General features: G+C 44.9%; 1 protein-coding gene across 2 annotated transcripts in view; it reads right to left on the reverse strand.

Moving 5' to 3' along the window:
• Positions 1-20,252: 20,252 nt before the first annotated feature.
• LOC119966406 (metalloreductase STEAP1-like) overlaps positions 20,253-24,084 on the reverse strand; it is a 43,906-nt gene continuing 40,074 nt past the window's right edge. For both annotated transcript variants that reach the window (XM_038798022.1, XM_038798023.1), the window contains exons 4-5: positions 22,900-23,064; positions 20,253-21,908 (exon numbers count right to left, since the gene is read on the reverse strand). In XM_038798022.1, coding sequence (XP_038653950.1) covers positions 21,594-21,908; positions 22,900-23,064 — 480 coding nt within the window. In that variant the 3' untranslated portion in view covers positions 20,253-21,593. The remainder of the gene's footprint in view (positions 21,909-22,899; positions 23,065-24,084) is intronic.

The following is a 24,084-nucleotide window of genomic DNA, read 5'->3' on the forward strand; positions in this document are numbered from 1 at the left end:
GGGGGAGAGGTGAGAGACCCCCGACAAGATTGATTGGAATGTGCAGGGCTTGGTGGTGCCTGTGAAGAGGGCAAGGGTGTTTTCCCATTTGAAGAGTTTGAGGGCCGATGTGGCGTTCCTGCAAGAAACTCACATGTGATTGTGGGACCAGATCAGGTTGTAGAAGACCTGGGTGAGCCAGGTCTTTCAGTCTGGGTTTGACAGTAGGGCACAGGGGGTGGCGATTCTGGTTAGCAGGAGGAGGTAGATCAGGGGGGTCATTATGTCATTGTGACAGGTGAGCTAGAGGGGCGGGCCGTGGTGCTGGTGAATGTGTATGCATCAAATTGGGACAATGTTACGTTTCTGAGACGGTGTTGGCTGCTATTCGGAATTAGATGCACAGCAACTGATTTTAGGAGCAGATTTTAATTGCGTTTTTGGATCCGAAGTTGGACTACTCCTGGCCTAGATAGCTGGTCCATTCAGGGATGGCGACGGTGCCAGCAGCATTCATGGAGCGGTGGGAGGTGGTAGTTCTGTGGCGGTATATGCACCCGAGGGCAAGGAGCTTAATTTTTCTCACCAGTGCAAGGAGTATTCAAGGATCAACTTTTTTGCTATGGGTAGGACCCTGCTCCCCGGGTAAAGAGCGCGGAGTATTCAGCGTTGGTCATCACCAACCACACGCTGCATTTGGTGGATCTGAAGTTGAAGGTGGGTGGGCACAGCGTGCGGGTTGGAGGCTGGACGTAGGACTTTTATCGGACCTTGGGTTTTGCACAAAGATTTTGACGACCATAAAGGACTTTGTGGACTAGAACCAGAATGGGATGGTCTCGTTAAAAGCCATGATTGGGGGCAGACCATCTCCAAGTCACAAATGGACAGGGAGACCAGGAGGGAATGTCAGGAGGTGGTGGATGAGATTTTGGGTGTACATTGGGAGTATGTGAATGACCCAATACCAGAGATTTGGGCACACAGGAAGAAACTGCGAATACACTTTGACGTACTATCCACGGGCCGGGTGCTGAACCAGCTGCGGCGCTTAAAGGGGACGGTATATGAATATCGGGAGAAGGTTAGACGCCTGTTTGCTCATCAGTTAAGGCAGTAGACAGAAGGCGGCCAGGGAGATTGTGTAGGTACGGGAGCTGTGGGGTGGGCTGGTTTCATCCCCCAGAAAAAGTTAATGAGGTATTGTGGTAAACCACTGTTACACCTGTATTAGGTGATGTAAGGTAGGACCTGTACTACAGGTTCACCGGTAGCCCCTGCGTGCTGGCTCCGCCCAGTAGGAGGAGTATAAATATGCGTGTCCTCTATTCAGCAGCCATTTCGCCAGCTGCTGTGGGAGGCCACACATCTTACTGCAATAAAGCCACAGTTGTATCCAACCTTGGTCTTTGTACAATTGATCATGCATCAGGTATTTTGGTACTTTTATGAGGGGCTTGATACATCGGAGCCACCAGAGGATGATAAAGGGATGTTTAAGTTCTTGGAGGGTTTCGAGTTTTGTCAGGTGGGGGAGGAGTTGTCGGAGGAATTGGAGCCGCTGATGAGGTTAGAGGAGGTCCGCAGAGCCTTGGTAAAGATGCAGATGGGGAAGGGGCCGGGACCTTTTCAGTTCCCGGTACAATTCTATAAGAAGTTCTCAGATCAGCTGGCCCCATTGGTGCTGGGGATGTTTAACAACTCCTTGGCTGTCTCCCAGAGATGCTGGGGCAGGCGTTCATCTCCCTCCTTCTGAAAAAGTACAAGGACCCCACAGAATGTGGGTCCCACCGCCTAATTTCTCTGCTCGATGTGGATGCGAAACTTTTGGCCATTGTCTCAGCATTAAGGTTGGAACCCTGCCTCCCAGAGATAGTAGGGGAGGACCAGACAGGATTTGTGAAGGGTAAATGTTGTTGACTAATGTGAGACGGTTACTTAACATGGTTCTCTCACCAGCGGTGGGGCCAGACCCGGAAATAATCGTGTCGCTGAACACAGAAAAGGCATTCGATAGGGTTTAATGGTGCTACTTGTTCGCGGTTCTGGAGAAGTTTGGCATCAGTCCTGGGTTTGTGTCATGGGTCAGGCTGTTATATGAAGCGACATCTGCAAGTGTGCAAATGGACACCATGAGCCCGGGGTCATTTAGGCTGTACAGGGGGGGTGAGGCAGAAATGTCCCCTCTTCTGTTCATGTTTGTGAAGCATGGACAGCATAGGGTGTTCCAATACGAGGATGATTTGTTGCTGTATGTAAGGAATCCTGGGCCAGCAATGGGCATATATTGGGAATATTGAAGAGATTCGGCTCTATTTTAGGGTATAAACTGAATGTTGGAAAGAGCGAGTATTTTATGGTTAGCCCTTCGAGGGGAGGAGCTGGGTTGGTGAAGCTGCCATTCTGTTTGGCTGGGATTAGTTTTGGTTATTTGGGGGTCCAGGTGGCCCGGGACTGGGTGTGACTTCGCAAGTCCTTTTTGGAGTCTGGTGAGTAGAGTTAGAGCAATAGTACAGAGGTGGGGGAGTCTCCCATTGCCTTCAGTGGACTGAGTTCAATCTATTATATAAGATGAATATCTTGCCGCAATTCATGTCCCTGTTTAGATGCCTCCCAGTTTTTCTACCAAAGCCGTTCTTTTTGGAGGTAGAGCAGGTTTCATAGGGACGGGGAGAACTCCTTGGATTCTTAGGGGAGGTCCTACAGAAGGAGAGGCAGGCGGGGGGAGGGAGGGTGGTGCTGCCGAACTTGATGTATTATTATTGGGCAGCCAATACGGAGAAGGTGTTGGGTTGGATTGGGGATCAGAAAGTTATTTGGGTGAGGATGAAGGTCCTGTAAAGAAGCGGGCTTGGAGGCACTGGTGACGGTATCTCTGCCGTTTGCTCCAGCTACTCCAGCGAAATATTCTTCAAATCCGGCGGTGGTCTCCACGTTAAAACATATGGCGGCAACTCCATTAACATTTTAAGTTGAGGGTGGTAGCAAGGTGGGCACCTATTTATAGGAAGCATTTGTTTGAGCTGGCAAAATTGGACACACATTTGAGGGGTGGTGAGTAAAGGGCTGGAGAGGTGTTTCTGAAGGGGTGGTGTGCCAGCTGGGAAGAGTTGAAGGAATGGCGTTGGGAGGCCGGGGGGTGGGGGGGGGGGGGGGGGGGGGTCGGATGTGTTCAGGTACTTTCAGGTGCGGGACTTTGCTCAGTGGGCATTTCCAACATTCCCGACCTTCATCGATAGATGAAGTGAAGGCCAGGTGGGAGAAGGAACTGGGATCCATTTTGGAGTTTGAGGTGTGGGTGCGGTTTTGTGGCCGGGTTGTGCTCGAATGAGAGCACAACGTGGCCAGTAGATACCAGGAGAGACCTCTCACGGGCTTCCCGGCAGCCTTTATGCCTCGCTGGATCTACTAGAGTCCTGCAAGGCATCAGAATCTGAAACATGCCCAAAAGGGTTATGACCAAATGATGTGTGCCTAAGTAGGTTTTGAACCTACTTAGGCAAGCTTACCCTGGATTTACTGGCCTCCCAGGATCTTCCAGCCTCCCCAGGGAGGCTGTGACCAGGCGCCGTTCTGTACTGGTCCACACAAACGTGGAATGTTCACCCTGGAATGTGGGCACCTTGGCATGCCCAGCTGGCACCCTGGCACTGGCACCCTGGCATTGGAACCCTGGCACTGGAACCCTGGCACTGCCCGGGTGGCACTGCCAAGGGTTAGGGAGCGAGGGAGGCCATGCCCTTAAAAGGAGGGTGGGCGGATTGAAGGGTGGGGGTGTGCAGGACAGGTAAGTAGGGCCCTCTGGGAGGTTGAGGAGGTAAAGGGTGGAGTTCCTGGAGGGAGGGTGTGCTGTTAGGGGGTGTGTGGGAGCCTAAAGAGAGGGGAACCTCTAGGGACCCCATAGCAGGGTGTCCTCACTTGGGGGGTTCTGGGGTAGTGCCCATGTGTGTGGGGGTGATATTCCCCAGGGGTGAGAGCTGAGGGACCCACTAGTTCACTTAGAAATCGGGGCGCATATTCAAAATGGCGGCCCGATGTCTTCAGCTCCCCAGTGCTGAAAACATTTCTAAGTTTTGGCTAAACCAATGAGGAACTCCCCAGGGCCCACAAAGTGAGGCAAAACCCGCCACACATAAAATAAAATAATTTTTTGTTAAACTTTGCCCGTGCAGTGAGTCCCTTCATAGGGTGAATGTGATGTCATCCTGTGAGAGGTTGAGTCTGATTCAGCTAAAGGTGGTGTTAGGGTGCACCTCACTAGAGAGAAGTCGATTTTTTGAAGGGGGCGAGGATATCTGTGAGCGGTGTTCTGGTCCTGCCCTAAGCTGGTGGGGTTTTGGGGGTCTTTAATTAGCACCATATCTACTATCCTGAAGCTGGATCTAGAGCCATGCCTGTTTGCAGCTGTATTTGTGGTGTCGGACCAGTCGGAGCTGAGGACCGGGGTGGGGGCGGAGACTCTGGCATTCGTCTCATTACTGGCCTGGCGGCAAATCTTGTTGAGTTGGAGGCAGGCGATGCCACCTAGAGCTGCAGTTTGGCTGAGTGATTTGATGGAGTTTTTGTACCTTGAGAAGGTCAAGTTCACGGTGAAGGGGTCGATCCATGGATTCTATTTTAGATGGCAGCCATTCATATTGCACTTTAAGGAACTGGTCACCGTTAACTGTTAGTGGGTGGGGTGGGGTTAGTTCTGTTTGGGGGGTATTGTTTTTCTTTGTTTTTGCTTTTTTATTGTTATTATGCTTGCTACTGTGATTGTGGCTTGTATAACCTGATAAAAATGTAATAAAAGTATATTTTAAAAAACTGCCATTTGGACTTTTTGCTCTATGCAAAGCACTTTTCATTTCTCTACATTGAATTTAATTTGTCTGCTCAACTTCAAAGTATGTTCAAATTCCCTTTGGTAGCCTGTTAAATTCAGCTAGAAAAGGTTGCCTCCTTTATTTGCCTTGTATGCCATGGCATGTCAAGTGCTCAGCTAAATGCTTCTTCAATGTTGTGAGGGCTTCCATCTCTACCATCCTTTCAGTCAGTGAGTTCCAGATTCCCACCACCTGCTGGGTGAAAAGGTTTTCGTCAAATGCCCTCTAAATCTCCTGCCCCTTACCATAAATCTATTGACTGCTCCACTAAGGCGAAATGTACCTTCCTATTGATCCTTTCCGTGTCCTTCAAAATTTTGTCCAACTCGGTCAGGTCCTCCTCAGCCTTCTCTACTCTAAGGAAAACAACCCCAGCCTTTGCTCGGCACAACATCGAGGGCCGAAGGGCCTGTTCTGTGCTGTACTGTTCTATGTTCTAACCAGCCTCCGTCCATAGCTGAAATGCTCCATCCCAGGCAGCATCCTGGTGAACTCCTTTGTACCCTCTGCAGTGCAATCACATCCTTCCTAAGTGTGGTGACCAGAATTGTACACAATACTCTAGTTGTGGCCTAGTGAGCATTTTATACAGCTCCATCATAACCTCCCTGCTCTTATATTCTATGCCTAAGCTAAAAAAGGCAAGTATTCCATATATCCTTTTAACCACCTTATTTACCTGTTCTTAAGAGTTCTCTGGACATGCAGCCTAAGATCCCTCTGGTCCTCCGCACTCCGTAGCATCCTACTGTTCATTGTATATTCCCTTGCCTTGTTCGTCCTCCCAAAATGCATGATGACACCCTTTTCAGGATTAACTTCCATTTGCCAGTGGTCTGCCCATCTGACCTACATCATCCTATAATCTAAGGCTTTCCTCATTGCTATTACCATACCACCAATTTTTGTGTCATCTGTGAGCTTATTGATCATACCTCCTACTTTCACGTCTACTACAAGCAGCAAGGAACCCAGCACTGGTCCCTGCAGTACAGCACTGGGCACAGGCTTCCAGTCACAAAAATGACCTTCAACTATCACTCTCTGCCACCTGACACAAGGCCAATTTTGGATCCAATTTGCCAAATTGCCCTGGATTCTATGACCTCTTACCTCTTGACCAGTCTCCCAGTAGAACCTTGTTAAAAGCCTTACTGAAGTCCACGTAGACTACATCAGCTGCACTTCCCTCAGCTACACCCTAGTCACCTACTTGAAAAAGTGTCTTAAGGGAGAAAAGCAGAGAGGTTTAGGGAGGAAATTTCAGAGCTTTGGGCCTTGACATCATTTGTTAATTTAAAATCTAAGATTCATTAATTTTTGTTACTCACAGGTATTAAATAAACCACTGCCTTACCTTGGCAAGCATAACCATGAACAATGCATGATACCTGAAGAGAGAGGGATATGGGACAAAGGTTGATATACGAAGGTAGTTCACAGATCACCAAAATCACATGGAATTGTGGAATAGACATAAGCGACTAAATGGCTTACTCTTCTTTCCATGTTCTATGTCATTTAGAACTGAACATGAAAAAGGATAACAAAAATTAGTGGCGGCCAGCAGGAAGTGAGTAAAGTTGAAAGTCTTCGAATATACTGTTCTCTCAGTAATTTAATCACATTTGGACTAAAAAATATCTATAATTTGAATCAAGCCATCGAAATAATAGAGGAAATGTAATACTGGAAATGTTATCAGATCATTTGAACGATGTAAAATTGAATTATGCACATAATACAGAGACATTCACAGATTAGATCTGACCATTGCTTTCATTTGTTCAGTCACATGCCTATTTGGGGCTGTTTAGCACACTGGGCTAAATCACTGGCTTTGAAAGCAGACCAAGATAGTCCAGCAGCACGGTTCGATTCCCGTAACAGCCTCCCCGAACAGGCACCGGAATGTGGCGACTAGGGGCTTTTCACAGTAACTTCATTGAAGCCTACTCGTGACAATAAGCGATTTTTTATTTTTTTATTTTTTTATTTATTTTTCCTAACCTATGTTTTCATTTTGGATCAGTGCTATCATTCTCATTACAGTCAGATTCCCAAAGACTCAAGCTCCACTCCAGATATCTGTGCATATTTCTCAGCTTGACACTTCACTATTGGACTGAGAGAGTAGCTTGCACTGGAAATCACACCTTTCAGGAATTAATTTGAGATCTATTATTTCTGTTCATTCCATGGCATTATTTGAAGAAGAACAAGTGAGTTTATCTACCTTACAGCTGCAACCTCATTTTGAATTATTTCATCGCTTGTTGAAGTCACCTTGGACTTTGCAAGGAAATTATCGGGAAGTTATTTTATTTTCCATTACATATTGGTTCCTTCAATTCTCTCTGTTAAATTTCATTTGCGCCTTTTATTAGTCTGATTACTTCCTCCTGAAGTCTGGTACTAACTTCCTCACTCTTTGCTATATACTTTAAAAAAAATAATATTTTATTAAAGATTTCATATTTAACAAGCACGATCTAAACTACAACAGAACAATTATGAAAATTATTCAAACATGGTACAATTGTCGCGTTAACAATGCAATTAATCAGAGATATAGAAAAACACACAATAAAGACGACATCCAACCCCCCCTTTATCCTTCCAAACTCCACCAATAAACCCTGCCTCGCCCCCAAAACAGCTGATGGTATTTATCTCTTTGAAGTGTGAGATAAATGGCTGCCACCTGGCATGTGAGAGTACCTTGAAGAAATGGTGTTTATCAGTGATGTCAGATTGTGGGTGGAGCTGGGCTGTCTGTCAGCTTCTAACTTTTGTTTTAGGCTGTTTGCTGCAGGGTGTGTTTTAGTTTAGTTTTCAGTGCTGGATAGCTGCAGTCACAGCCAGACGGTGTATTAGTCTCTCGCTCTGTAATCTAAAAACTGTAAATTGATCCTTTGGTGATTTAAAACTAATAACTGCTCTCAGTAGTGACTTTAACCTGATGTGCTTCTGTTAAAGGTTATGTTTTCAAGTCTTATGGATGTTAAAAGGAAAGCTTAAAGGATCACTTAGTGTTGTATTCTTTGGGGGTTGTATTTGAATTAATGGTTGCTAAAATGTTCACTCTATGTTTTAAAAAGGTCAACTTGAGTTCATAGAATAAACATTGTTTTGCTTTAAAAAATACTTTTCCATTTCTGCTCTACCACACCTGTAGAGTGGGTGGTGTGCTTCCCATACCACAATCTATTAAAAGCTGTGGGTCAGGTGAATTCCATATATACTTTGGGGTTCTCTAAACCCTGGTCCATAATAAATTGGGGGCTCGAGGGGGATAAAAGTCTATCTATTGGATTGGCTTAGTGAATTTAAAGACAGTGAGGGGTGAGCATATTGTGGTTGCTTTTATTTATTTTTGATTTTATTTTAATTTAAGTGGGGAGTGTGTTGTGGACAATGGCTCTTTCAGAAGCTCAGCAGGTTTTGGGGGTGGAGACGGTCACATGCAGTACCTTATGGACTGCGACTAAATGCAGACTGTTAGATTTGGCAAAAACATTGTAGTTAACATTACCTGACAAAATGCAAAAAAATGAGGTAATTATGGCAGTGGCTAAGAATTTAAAGTTGCCTGAGATACAGTTTGACTCATTGGAAATTGCAAAATTTTAGTTACAAATTAAACAAATGGAACATGAGAAAGAATTAAAGCAGCTTGAATACGAAAGAGATAGAGAGGAAAAAGAAAGTGAGAGGAAAAAGAGAAAGGGAGATACAGATTAGAGAAAAAGGAGGAGGTTTAAATGATTCTAACTCAAAATGATGAACCAAATCCAGATCACTGAAATTAAATTGGAAAACGAGGATGTTCTTAAAAATTGGGGAAAATTGTTGAGTTACCTTCCAGGGGAAAAACGAACTGACCTGAAAGAGTTATTGATATCACATGGCAAGTTTGTGGAGATAAATTGCAAAGTACTAAAATGGCTATACATGATGTAGATGTGGGAAATGCTGTTCCAATCAAACAACATCCATATAGACTTAACCCTTTAAAATTGGCACAGGTTAACAAAGTGATTGAGAGTAAGCTTAAAAATGGCATAATTGAAATGGGTTGCAGCCAATTGAGCTCATCCATAGTGATGGTACCTAAACCGGACGGCACCCAACGGTTGTGTGTGGACTATAAAAAGGTTAATGCAGTTACAAGAAAGCATTCTTATCCTATCCCATGTTTGGAGGATTGCATTGAGAAAGTGGGACAATCAGTTTTTATTTCAAAACTGGATTTACTTAAAGGTTACTGGCAGGTACCTTTATTCGAAAGGGCGAAGGAGATTTCAGCTTTTGTGACTCCAGTTGGTATATACCAGTTCAAAGTTATGCCATTTGGCCTGAAAAACGCACCAGCCACATTTCAACGGTTAATTAACAAAGTTGTTTCAGGATTACCCAATTGTGCAGTATACATCGACGATCTGGTAATTTTCAGCCAGACATGGAAAGAACATTTGAAACATCTGATGGAGTTATTCGATCGACTTCAGGAGGCGGGTTTGGTGATAAACCTAGCCAAAAGTGAATTTGGAAAAGCCCAAGTCACTTTCCCTGGTGTTACAATCGGATGGGGTCGAATGGTCCCACGGGATGTGAAACCAAAAGTTATTGGGGAGTTTCTGATACCCTCGACACAACGGGAAATAATGTGATTTCTTGGTATAAGTGGATTTTACCGGAAATTTGTACCGAATTTCAGCAGTGTCGTCGCTCCACTGACAGACTTGCTCAAGAAGCGTAACAAATTCCAGCGGAGTATCAACAGGCATTTGACGGCCTGAAGGCTGTGTTAACCACTGCTCCTGTGTTAGCCATCCCAAATTATACAAAACCATTCAAAGTGGCTGTTGATGTGAGTGATGTGGGTGTAGGTGCGGTGCTTCTATAAGACGACGACGACGAAGGGCTAGAGCGACCTATTGGTTATTTTTCAAAGAAATTGAATTCTCACCAGAAAAAGTATTCAATGATTGAGAAAGAGACGTTGCGTTTGGTGCTAGCTTTGCAACATTTTCATCTTTATGTGACCAGCAATCCGTCTGACACAATTATATATACTGATCATAATCTATTGACGTTTTTGGATCGATTCCGGAAAAACAATGTTTCGCTGGAGTTTATTGTTAAGCCATTTCATTTAAAAATAGTGCATGTGGCAGGATGAGAAAAAGTTATAGCCGATGTTTTGTCACGAATGTGATGAACGGAAGCAGTTTCAGTTGGAGGAAGAAGAACAAAAAAAAGGGACTATATTATTATTCCTGTTTGCGTGTGTTGTTTTTTTTTAAATGAAAAAGTATATTTACTGTGTGCATTTCTTAAAGGATATGAAAAGGTGAAAAATGAAACCATCTTGAAGTTGATGGTTTATTTTTTTTCTTGGGGGGGAGGTGTCATGTGAGAGTATATTTAAGAAATGGGTGTTTAAGAAATGTACCTTTAAGAAATGGGTGTGTTCATTTTAGGCTGTTTGCTGCAGGGTGTGTTTTAGTTTCGTTTTCAGAGCTGGCTAGCTGCAGTCACAGCCAGAAGGGGTATTAGTCTCTCTCTCTGTAATCTATAAACTGTACATCGATCCTTTGGTGTTTTAAAACTAATAACAGACTTTAACCTGATGTGCTTCTGTTCAGGGGCTGGTTTAGCTCACTGAGCTAAATCGCTGGCTTTTTAAAGCAGACCAAGCAGGCCAGCAGCACGGTTCGATTCCTGTACCAGCCTCCCCGGACAGGCGCCGGAATGTGGCAACTAGGGGCTTTTTACAGTAACTTCATTGAAGCCTACTCGTGACAATAAGCGATTTTCATTTCATTTCATTAAAGGTTATGCTTTCAAGTCTTATGGATGTTAAAAGGAAAGCTTAAAGGATTACTTAGTGTTGTAGTCTTTGGGGATTATATTTGAATTAATGGTTGCTAAGATGTTCACTGTATGTTTTTAAAAGGTTAAACTGAGTTCATAGAATAAACATTGTTTTGCTTTAAAAAATACTTTTCCATTTCTGCTCGACCACACCTGTAGAGTGGGCCGTGTGCTCCCCATACCGCAATCTATTAAATGTTGTGGGCCAGGTGAACACCATGATACACTTTGGGGTTCTCTAAACTCTGGCCCATAGCACACCTCAGAGAGAATCCCTCTACCGATTTCATGATTGTGTACTTGACTTTTTCCAGGTATAAAAAGTCCGTAAGGTCACCTAACCAGGCTGAGGCACTAGAATGAGCGGATCATCTCACTCTTTGCTAAGTTTCACCATCTGCATACTCTGAAATTATGCCAAAGTCCAGGTCATTAATATATATTCATCTGGTTGAGTGGTAGAGCATGCTCAAGAGGCTAAATGATCGTCTGCTTTTCCTAATGTTTGTATGTTTCTTAGCAGTACTCCTTCTATGCAATGGCTCTGAGAGGGGAAAATTTGTTCACATAGCCCCAGTAATGCTGCACAGACCTAGACTGATTCCCCAGGCGCAGACCACACCACAATGTTTGTGCAGCATTCCGCATTGATATTATTAATGAAACTCATGTGGGCTGCACAGTTGGTGGCCTGAGGTGCTACCTAACCCAAGGAAATTGAGTCTGCACTCTGCCACTTAGGAGCTGCATTATTCAAACAAACGATTTTGCCGAAGTGCTTGAATATCTCTTGATTCAGCATAAGTAATTGTACACAAGATATCTGATGAATATATTGTGTATACTTTCTGCGTATTATTTTTTTAAAAAATAAATTTAGAGTACCCGCTTATTCTTTTTTCCAATTAAAGGGCAATTTAGCATGACCAATCCACCTAACCTGCCAATCTTTGGGTTGTGGGGGTGAAACCACGCAGACACGGGGAGAATGTGCAAACTCCACACGGACAGTGACCCAGAGCCGGGATTCGAACCCGGGTCCTCGGTGGTGTAGGCAGCAGTGTTAACAACGTGCCGCCCTCTTTCTAGGTATTATTTGAACTAATTGCATTCATTTGAGACTTTAACCATGTAGGCAAGAGGAGACAGTTTGGTGAAGTAACTCAGGAAATCTTTAATAGGTTATAAATTAATACTTATCAAATACAGGGCAAGGGTACTAGCATACTACAGCTCTTTCCTTCTGGTTCAACCTTGGGCACAGGTTGACACTCGGTCTCTGTTTTCTCTCCCCCATAACTTCTGCTTCCCTGTTAGCAGCAGGCTCTTGCTGCGCAACTTGGTCAGTGGAAGCTTCTGCTAATGAACTCATCCAAGCCACAATCTACAGAATGATCAATGATGTTATTACATTCCAATTAGTCTAAATGGAGCAAGGCCATTACCTAATTGGCTTAAAGCATGTATGATCAATCTCTGATTGGTTAGATGGTGCCTGATCAGTTTCTAATTAGTTTCTTGAGGGTGATGGTCATCTATTGATTTAATTTCCCATCGCCCCCGACTGACCATCTAAGGTATCCATTACTTGTGGGACCAGCCCTCTCATTAATGTTTATTTCTGTTACTTCTTTGACTTATTGCTGAGAGAAAAAAATGTTTTATGGTATCTTCCTTTTCCATTTGTTCAGGATGGGGAGATAAGCTGTCATGCCCTCATGGTTGATACCTTGAGTTCATTGTCTCAAACTTCATTTAATTGGTATTAAATCAGAGCCCTATCAGTAACACTATGTTGTAATGAATGTAAAAAATTGTTATATTCTATATTTGTTGCAGTAGTGCTATTTTAAAAATGGGTTTAAGATGGATATAGCCAGGGCGGCACAGTGGCGCAGTGGTTAGCACTGCTGCCTACAGCGCTGAGGACCTGGGTTCAATCCCGCCCCGGGTCACTGTCTGTGTGGAGTTTGCACGTTCTCCCCTTGTCTGTGTGGGTCTCACCACCACAACCCAAAGATGTGCAGGTTAGGGAGATAGGGGCACTGTCGGGGTACCAGGATAGCAGTGCTAGGGTGCCAGAGTGGCACTGCCAATGGTCAGGTCCTGAGCGGCCAAGCCCATGATGCCAGATCATGAGGGCAGTACTACTGTCTCACAGCACCAAGAACCCGGGTTCAGTTCTGTGTTCGGGAGACGGTGGAGTTTGTACATTCTCCCCTTGTCTGTGGGTGCTCCGGTTTACCTCCCACCATCTAAAGATTTGTGGGTTAGGTGGATTGGTCATGATAAATTGCCCGTGGTGTTCAAAGGTTAGGTAGGGATATGGGATCACAGAGATGGGGGTGGGGTGTTCTTTTAGAGGGCCGGTGTTGGCTCAATGGGCCAACCTTCTGCACTGTAGGGATTCAATGAAAGAGGGGAGTTGTGAAGCGTGGGGGTGAAGGCCATGTATGAAGGGGCCTCATAAAGGTAGGAGGGAGAACAGAGGGGGCTGAAAGGAGAAGTCTGATGGCCTGAAAAGAGGGGTGCCTCAGCCACCCCATAATGAGGTGTCACCACTTGGGGGGTGAGTAATACCCATGTGTGCAGAGGGGGTGGGGTGACATTGTCCCTGGGTCAGGGATGTGGGGGTTCCTCAAGCTCACTTAGAGATTGGGGCAACTTTCAAAATGGTGGCCCGATCTCAAGGGAGCTTGTCTTGCTGACGATTTCAGCTTCCCATTGCTGAAAACGTTTTTAAGTGTGGGCTAGGCCGGCGAGAAACTCCCCAAGACACACTTAAAAATGTCTCCGCCAGAGCTAGCCAGCCCGGTGGATCTAATGGCCTTGCCAAGGAGATCCCAGCTGGGTGACATTTAGCACTGGTGTCCACAAAGCGAGGTGGGGGGGGGGGGGAAATCCCAGGTGGTCGGGGAGGGGTCTCCCTGGCGATTAGAGGTCCCTGGGTGGTCGGCCTCTGGGCAGGGTGGCACCCTGACACAGCTTATGCCATCCAGGTGCCAGCCTGACAGTGGAAAGTTGTCCAGGTGGCACTACCAGGGTGCCAGGCTGGTGGTGTCAAGGTGGCATTTTGCCACACTAGTGTGCATCGCCCAGGGGTTCCCTGCCATATGAGATGGGTTGCGGGTAGTTTGAGGACCGTCCAACAGGTAAGTTGGGGTGTTGGCCAGTCAGGGGTTGCAATGGGTGATTGAAAGAATGGCACCCCAATTTCAGCAGAGCTCCTCAGTGCAGGAAATGAAGGTAAGTGTGGCCTCAGTGGGGTCTTCCCTGCCGAGGTCTGGGTTCGATAGTGGGATCGTTTTAACACTTGTTTTCCTTTGCACAATAGGACTTTGAATTTAGAGAACGGAGATGATAATTTCAATTGCAAAGTAGGTGGATGATTCCACGCCAGTATTTGTTTAACCTTGACATCCTGCACCAGTGGCTTAAGGGGTTGTCTCACCCTTGTAAATTTTGAGCGTGATGTTGAGACCATATCACACGATGAGTTACTGTCCCAGGATTCAACATTAAAACACATCGGGTTGACATACTCCGATTATCTGATTAATACCATAACTATAAACGAATTGTAAATAATTATCAAAATTAAAATTTCCTTTAGGAGGTCTTGTGATGCAGTGGGTAGCTGCCCCGTCTCTGAGCCAGAAACTCTGGATTTGAACTCCACTCCAGGACTTGTTAGCCATGGAAGGTACATTCATAACATGGCCAACAGGTTGATTACCAACCTGCAAGTCCTTTCAACGTGCCTATGGCAGGCAGTAAGAGCAGGAGCCTCCTGTTGAGCCATGCTTCATGAATAGTGGTACCCCTCAAGCTCGAGCATCTGGCTTCAGGCTAACCATCTGTTCCTGCTTACAGAAAACAGGCATAAGCATGTGTTTAAGTGTCTGCCTCATGCGTCTCTACATGTGGGTAGTCTTCTAAAATTAATAGATTAAAGTTTAACCACTTAAATACTATTGTTCAGTCTGTTTACTTCAATATTCTTTTCACATTGTTTATTTCTGTGCTGCATTAGTTGGCCAAGGTGAATGGTCAAGTATATTGAGATTGTTGAAATTTGCTTGACTTTCTTTTTTTCCCCTGTTTAAATTTCTTTTTCCCAATTAAGGGGCAATTTAGCATGGCTAATCCACCTACCTTGCACATCTTTGGGTTGTGGTGTGAGACCCACACAGCCATGGTGAGAATGTGCAAACTGCACACAGATAGCAACCCGGGGCCATGAGGCAGCAGTGCTAAGCACTGCGCCACAATGTCGATCATCGCTTGACTTTATTGATGAAGATCAGCTAGCCAGTTTTCAAAACTTCCTGGACTGTAAATCTCGACTTATTTCTGGATAATCTTAATGAGGCAAAAAGCCGTCACTTTTAGAAATGTCAGATTACATTTTTAATAAGGGGTGCTTTTGCTTTATGAAATTAAAATTCTCTCCCACCCCTCAATTTTCTTCCAATTAAGGTATTCAGCATGATTTATCACTCAATCATTCACTGTAGTGATCTGTATATCTGCTGGTATGTAAAGGGATAACAACTGCATCATAATGTTAGACAACCACTAAGATGGCAGCACTAGATTCATGTATATAAACTGAGTTCATAGGATCTTGGATCTCTTCAAACCAGGAGTGACTAGACAGCAGGGTGTCAGAGAGATATAGCTTAGTTGGCAGTGTAGTTAAACATAGTTAATACTTTTTCTGATTTACTTTATCATCAGTTATAGTTCTGTAGAGTCAACAAACTCTGCTGGTATTTATATATGTTATTCATTAAATGTTATTTGCTTTAAATTGCATGATTCTAAGATTCGGGACCAAATTGTGTTTGGTATCAATGATGAACGTCTTAGAAAAAAATTACTGAAAGGGATTTAACGTTAGAAATCGCCTTGCTCAGCTGCAAGCGAAGAATCAGTACCTAGAATATTATATCCATGAAAAAGGCGCAAAATTCACCACGAGGTAGAAGTAGTGTCGCAAGTGTAGAAGATGCGCGTTTTGGATGGCAACCATCTTGCGCAAGCGCATTCAAGCCAGTACGCACTTGCGCACATCCAGAAAAGACGCAAATCGGCAAAATACCAGTGGAAAAAGAGCGCACTCTAGAAGACGATCGACTTGCGCATGCGCAATCAACGATTACGCATGATGTCATGAACGTCATGACATCAGAACGTTCAGAACATGTCCACTTAAAGGAAAACTGCCCGAAAATTCAAAATAACAGTTTCAAAGGCACAAAACCCAAATTCTTTTTTTACCTCGCAAGGCAGAACAATGCCTGAATTTCAACTAACAGTTCAAGATAACTTTTGCAGCACCATGGAACAAGAAATTTGCAGCATTCAACATGAAGAGCATATTAACAAATCCAAAACTAAAGAAGATGATTTGTATATTGAAGAATACTACTCAGACATGGCTAAGATATTCAGATATGATAATCATAGCATCGGCAATACGGTTGAAAAACTCAATACTACTCTATTCATGGCAGATTAATCCAATACTTTGATGGAATGGCAGATCATTGATACATTGGATGACAGCAACCTGTTAAATAGCCAAGAAGAAAATGACAAAGTAATGATGACATGCACAAACCTGTTAAAACTCTATCATCACCACCTCGCCAACTCGGAAGATCGACAGGACGACGAAAGAAACCAAATAGATTGATCTTGTAACATATTAATTATTGTGTATCGTCATTACTCGTTTTTGCATTGTACAGATATACATCTCATAATTTATTGTAACATAGTTTATACATTTTTCTTTGCTACACAGAAAATATATAAAAAGAAAAGGGGGATGTAGTGAACTGTATATCTGCTGGTATGTAAAGGGTTAACAACTTGATCATAGTGTTTGACAACCACGAGATGGCAGCACTAGATTCATGTATTTTTCATGTAACGACGTATTACGATCACGTAATATAACATTCACTTCAAATCGTCTTGAACAACCGTAAGAATACTAACCAGTAAGATGTTCAACATGACGGGTGCCATTTAGTGAGTACCAAATTACAAACTTTAAAAAAAAATCATTAATGGGATCTGGGCATCACTGGCAATGTCAGCATTTATTGCCTGTCCATAATTGCCCTTGATAAATTGTTGGTGAGCTACCTTCTGAACCGCTGCAGTCTGTATGATGAATGTATATCCATAATGCTGTTTGGAATGGTATTCCAGGATTTTGACCCAGCAGCAGTGACAGAACCATCATATATTTCAAAGCCAGGATGGTTTGTGACTTGATGGGGAACTTGTGGAGGTGTTAGAGATTGTGAGTTTGGGTGATGCAGTTGAAGAAGCTTTGGTGAGTTGCTGCAGTGCACCTTGCAGCTGGTACACACTGCAGCCACTATGTGCAGTGTTGAAGGGAGTGAATGTTAAGAACATAAGAATTAGGAGGAGTAGCCCAGCCGGCCTTTTGGATCAATACCACCTATCAACAAGATGATCTGATTGTGGCCTCAACTTCACTTTCCTGCCAACCTTCCCCCTATCTAATTCAGTCTTGAATATCTAAATAACGATAGAGGGACGCTCCTGATGAGCCACAGTACCTCACAGATGGCCAGTTTTGACTGACACATCTGTTCTGAATCTATCCCATTTTGCAGCCTGGTAGTACCATGCAACACAATTGAGGTGATTTCAGTGTGAAGACAGGACTTTGTTCCCACCAGGACTGTGCAGTGACCACTTCTATTGTGAGGAAAGATAAATCTTTGACAGGTTGATTCATGGGGTGGGGTCAGGTATGTCATTTGCTCATTTTGGTTTCCTCAGCAGCTGCCACAATCCCAACCTGTCAATTATATTCTTCATGACTCAGCCAGCCTGGTCAGTGGCGGTGATACAAAAGCTGAAGCTCCATCCCTTGCTCATGGCTACCTTCAAGTGGATTAAACATATCATGAGAACTCGTGTGATTCACAGTCAATGCCGTGGAATCCCAGTGTCATTTCCTCCGAAGTACATACTGTGCCATTCTGCAGTTGAGATAAGACATATTGAAGGGTGATGAAAGAATCTTGGATTCACACTGAAAGGCTGACAAGTGCAGCCACATATGCACACTTCACTCCCCCCCACACACCATCACAGCCAACAAGATGGCAGTGAGATGAGCAGGCCCGAGGTTTACCAATGTCGAGCTGGATACCTTCTTGGACACCATGGAGGAGCGGCAGATGACCTTGTACCTCGGCCGGGGAAAAAGGCTGCCAGCAGCCGCCATTCGCTGTGCCTGGGGGCTGGTGGCAGAGTGCTGTATGCAACATGTCCGGACCAGCCAGCCGTGCCGGATAAAATTGCATAACCTCCTCAGGATGGCCAGGGTGAGTAGGCAGCAGTGTCTCTGATAGTAACCTGTGTCCCACACATCCGTAACCCTCTCCCCCCCCCCCCAACCAGGAGGACTGCCGAATCCGCACCCTGCCCCACATGCCGGTACCCATGCCAGCCTCCATGGCCGGGTGCCCTGGCCACTGAGGCCACCAGCTACCCACCAGTGCCACAGCCAGGGCTGCATGCATCGGACTATTGTACTATTTCCCACTCCCCCAGGTGAAGGCCATGCACAACTGCCGGGAGAAGACAGGAGGGCGACCACCGGACCTGCGACCCCTCACCGTGGCCAAGCAGAGAGCCCTGAATGTGGTCGGTGGCCCGGAGGAACGGGAGGTCGTCGGGGTGTCGCTCGGCCACTGGTGAAGAAGTGAGACCCGCTGAGTTGCGGTTCCCCGTGATGAGTCACCCCCACCCCGTCCACCACCCTCATGCCCCACCCACAGCCATGGTCTAATCGTGTACCTTGTCTTGTGTCTTGCAGGAACTATTTGTGATGGGGCGGGTCGATCTGACATCCCCCTCACCCCCAGCCAGTGCCACAGCCAGGGCCCCTCCTGTGAACAGAGCACTGACGAGGAAAGCAGCTTAGACACCAGCCTTCCGCCCTAGACTCAGGAGAGCCCAGAGCTCAGGTTGGAGGATGACACAGATTTCCCGTCAAAGCTATCTGCAACACCCTCCACCATCCCAGAGACACTCACCTCGGTAGGGCATGTTAGTGACGAGGCTCATGGGACACTCTCTGGTGTACACTACATATTTGACCCAGTACGGCAGGTGGAGGTAGGCACACCTGAGGAGGCGCACAGTCAGAGAGCAGGCCAATCACAGGGACCAGCTGCCATCCAGACAGGTCTCAAGCTTCTGGAACAAACAGTCCCAGCCATAGTGGAGATGCAGTCACAGAGCCGGGGACTACATTGTCAGTGAACATCCAGCCCTGCAGGTGCAGTTGGAGTGAGTCCAACCACTTGCAGGACAAGAGGTGGTGCCGACAATGCCTGCCACTCAGGCCAAGACTGCACCGGTGGCGTCTGCGCATTGGGGACAACGGCTTCGGCATGGATCAGCATCTGCATCATTGGCCGGGGCTTTGAGTATAAGAATTGGCAAGTCATGTTGCAGCTAGTTAGGCCACACTTGGAGTATAGTGTTCAATTCTGGTCGCCACACTACCAGAAGGATGTGGAGGATTTAGAGAGGGTGCAGAAGAGATTAACCAAGACGTTGCCTGGTATGGAGGGCATTAGCTATGAGGAGCGGTTGAATAAACTCGGTTTGTTCTCACTGAAACGACGGAGGTTGAGGGGCGACCTGATAGAGGTCTACAAAATTATGAGGGGCATAGACAGAGTGGATAGTCAGAGGCTTTTCCCCAGGGTGGAGGGGTCAATTACTAGGGGGCATAGGTTTAAGGTGTGAGGGGCAAGGTTTCGAGTCGATGTACGAGGCAAGTTTTTTACACAGAGGGTAGTGGGTGTCAGGAACTCGCTGCCAGAGGTGGTGGAAGCAGGGACGATAGTGACATTTAAGGGGCATCTTGATAAATACATGAATAGGATGGGAATAGAGGGATACGGACCCAGGATGTATAGAAGATTGTAGTTTAGTCGGGCAGTATGGTCGGCACGGGCTTGGAGGGCCGAAGGGCCTGTTCCTGTGCTGTACTTTTCTTTGTTCTTTTGTTCTTTGAAATGAAATGAAATGAAAATCGCTTATTGTCACGAGTAGGCTTCAATGAAGTTACTGTGAAAAGCCCCTACTCGCCACATTCCGGCGCCTGTCCGGGGAGGCTGGTACAGGAATCGAACCGTGCTGCTGGCCTGCTTTAAAAGCCAGCGATTTAGCCTGGTGAGCTAAACCAGCCCCTGTGACCTATCTCCAAGGCCTGGGGCATTCTGTGCAGGTGTTGGCTGAAGCCCAGGACAGGGTTGCCACCTTACAGGGGACCATGTCCCAGAATCACCTGGAAATTGCAGCGCCGTGAGGCAGCTGTGCTAAGTTTGTTACATCCTTAAAGTGCATATTGAAATGCTGTCATGTCTCATCTAACATTGTTTTATTTGGGGATGAGATTATTTGCCTTGATATTAACGGTTAAGTCAATAAATGCGGGTACAATTATAAAAGTAATGAATCTAACAAAAAGGTTTGTATTTTATTATGAACTAATTTGTATTATATTTTCCCTATATTGATCGCAAGTATTACATTTTCAGCATGACAGACATCAGTATAAATAGCCCAATACAAAACACCCATAAAAGTGATCATCTATAAAATATTGCAAGTTCATAGCTGTGTTACCTGCCATTTAAAAAGATGCAGTATAGCTTTATTATATTTAAGGCACTGTATAAATGCAAGTTATTTTCACAGTACAGCAGCATCCATTTCTATATTGGCAGAGCAATTATCACTTCGCTTAATCAGTTTTGCATTGTTCAGACACTATCCTGTTATAAAGGCTTAACCTATGAAAGATTTAAGCGGCATTACAAAAAATGTGAGACACTAAGGAAAATATTTCATATTTTAGATTGGAAAACAGAATTACATATTAAAAATTTACTTTCTTCCTGTTGTTTTTTAGTTTAAAGTGCTATTGTATTAACAACCACCACTAAGTTGGAATCCCGCACCAAGATGCATTGAAGGTACAGATACCAGCACAACAGAATTTGAGGCTGTGTACTACTTCAAAATATTATGCATCCGCTTGGTTCAACGTCTGCTACAAATTTTCAAAAAGGAAAATACAATTCTATTGATTGGCAACATTTCTTTTGAGTATGCACTTAAAATCCATTTGCAGAATGTTCCCTTTAATATTGCACAAGTATAAAAGACAATAGGAATTCCACATATCCATTGATAATGTCAGAACAACATACAGAGTTCAATACAAAAATCTTATTCCCCGAAAGACTTTTCGGGAAGAAAAATTAAAATATCAATATTTCTCAATACAACCACTTCGATAGAAAGAGCTGAGCTGTTCTATTTCCTCAAAGTAGCAAATTATGATAATGAAAGCATAAATGGAATGACTAAACTCTCCTATGAAATCATTTATTTTCTGGTCTTTTCACTCCAGTATTATTTTATGATCAAGCATGTGTCAAACTTCAACATTGGCCAGTAAAAACGTTTTCTTTTTATTTGAATATACAAATGGTGATGCAGTCTGAATAAAATGGTATCATTCCACTGACCAGCATGTATGCTGACTACAAAATATTTTAAACAAACACCAAAGTAAGACTCAACTGTTGTATAGGAAGAAAGGCAAGTTCTCTTTTGTAGTACTGTTCTCTCACAATACTGGAATTAAGCTTTCTATATTTATACAATCCAATAGGAAACATTTAACAAAACATAACCACGACAGAATGTAGGACTTTGTAAAGAAGTGCACAAAAGGCAGAGGTATCATAATGTGCAATTGCAAGATTTGCTCATTTGCACTCCGGTTCATTCGTGATCTTCTGCTGTGCAGTTCAATCTTTTAGCAGTCGCCACATCTTCCATGTCATCAGTATTAAGAATGGAGTCGGTTTTATATTTTGATTCCCATTCCCATCCACGTCGAATTCTGCCTAATCTTTTTGCAAGACATGGGAACAGAAATACTGTTTTGCATAGCAAAACTATAATGGGCAGAAAAACTGCGATTATAAATGTCGGCGGTGTGTACCAGACGAAGTACTTGAGCTCCACCCACTTTCTCCAGGCATACACCAGAGCATGAAGAGTACATAGGAATAATGCACAATATCCCATCTTTGACTGCAACACAGAGGAGATAAGAGTATTAATGTGCTGCTTAAAAGGAAAGCATTTTGGCTTGAATATCGGTAAACAAGTGCCATCAATGTGCAACACTAGGGTGTATAGAAAGTAAGCACTGCTCCAAACGGAATCATAGTAGGAAAATAATAGACCTCCATAAATCCAATCTAAAGTAGTTTTTATTTATCATATTAATTTGCATCATTAAACTCACAAAGGTGCACAAATGCAATGAGTGCACAATTAATTTGAGTAAGCAACTTTAGCCGTTATAATAGGGATAGTTATATAAAAACAGTCCATGTGATCTTAGAATCATAGAATCCCCATAGAATCATAGAAGGAGGCCATCCGACCCATCGAGTCTGCACCGGCCCTCTCAAAGAGCATTCTACCCAAGCCCACTACCCCGCCCTATTCCTATAACCCCTTAACCTAACTGTATCATCCCTGGAGACTGAGGGGCAATTTAGCATGGCCAATCCACCTAACCTGCACATCTTTGGACTGTGGGAGGAAACAGGAGCGCCCGGAGGAACCCCCATGCGGACATGGGGAGAACATGCAAACTCCACACAGTCACCAAAGGCCGGAATTGAACATGGATCCCTGTCGCTGTGAGGCAGAACTGCTAACCTCTGTGCCACCGTTTCACTCCAACATGGCTTTTGATTGCACACTGCAAAGGTGAGCCTCCAACAATACCAATTGACAAGCATTATGTTTCCCCTCACCTCACACCCTACATCATATCTGATCCTGAACATTCATCAATTTTTCTCCATGTCTGTTGTTTGGCTATTCACAAAGACAGAATTTCCTGTGAATCTCCTCCACCCTGTCGGGGAGCAGACTCGGATTTCCCCATCTCTTTGCAAGTACATTTTTAATTGGAAACCCAGCAGAATGATGTACAATGCAACCCATGCTCCTGACCCTGTGGCTGTGGTGCTACACACGGATCATTTTGTGCTCATTAAAAATGTACCTGTATACACTGGAATTCTCTCCAATTCAATGAATTGCTGACAGAAGGAACTGAAGTCACAGCCAATATGGCAAGAATCGCAAGGCCCAAAATTCCGAGTGAAACATAAATTTCCATTCTCCAGACATCGTCCTCAATCCAGGCATTTTCTTTGTTTTGTTTCACCTGTTAGGCCAAGACAAAAACATCAATATGCCACAGCTAAAGCACAAAATGCTGGAAATTACTCAGCAGGTCAGACAGTGCCTGGGGAGGGAAGAAGATTTGACATTTCATCAGGTCATCAAACTGAAACATTAACTCGGTTTCTCTCCACAGACGCTGCCTGACATACTTGAGTATATCTAACATGCTTTTAATTCAGATTTTCAGCATCCACCATATCTTGCTTTTTGCCACATTTAAATGTAACTTTAAAAGTTTTCATTAAAATATAACTTTCCTGTTCCACATAACTGCAGGCTAGTTGTAAAGTTCTTTCAAAGTGGTCTAGTTAATCAATTCAAGCTCTGTTTGAAAGGGCAACTCCCACCATAAATGCCAGTTCATAACCACAGACCAGGAACCAATGCTGCATGACTCAGGACACACAATTTTATTGTCAGGGAATTAAAATAAATTGGCAACAAGACATTAAATAACAAGATAAACATGGGGCGGGATTCTCTGAGCCTGGGGCCGGGCCGGAGAATCCCCGTGACCGGGCCACGCCACCCCAATGCTGGCACGCGATTCTCCGCAGAGCAGAGAATTGCCGCCGGCGTGGTTGGCGCGGCGCTGGACGCGGGCCGCTCTACGTGACCGGCCCGCCGATTCTCGGCCCGGGATAGATGTAGTGAAAACACTGAGTCCTGCCGGCACCGTCCACACCTGCTCGCAACCAGCGGGAACTCTGTGTGCAAGGGTCGGGTCGCGGCCTGTAAGGGGGGGGGGGGCTCCGATCCTTGGGGGGGGGCCTCCGATGCGGCCTGACCCGTGATCGGGGCCCACCAATTGGTGGGCCGGCCTCTCTGGTTGGGGGCCTCCTTTCCTACACGCCGGCCCCTGTAGCCCTGCACCATTTTGCGTCGGGGCCGGCACGTTGAAGGTCACTGTACATGTGCGCATTGGCGCCACTGCGCATGCGCAGATCCCGTGGTGCCTAGTTCACGGCGGGATCGGCAGCTGGAGCGGCGCGAACCGCTC

This window comes from Scyliorhinus canicula, chromosome 5 (assembly GCF_902713615.1).
Source record: "Scyliorhinus canicula chromosome 5, sScyCan1.1, whole genome shotgun sequence".
Taxonomy (NCBI): domain Eukaryota; kingdom Metazoa; phylum Chordata; class Chondrichthyes; order Carcharhiniformes; family Scyliorhinidae; genus Scyliorhinus; species Scyliorhinus canicula.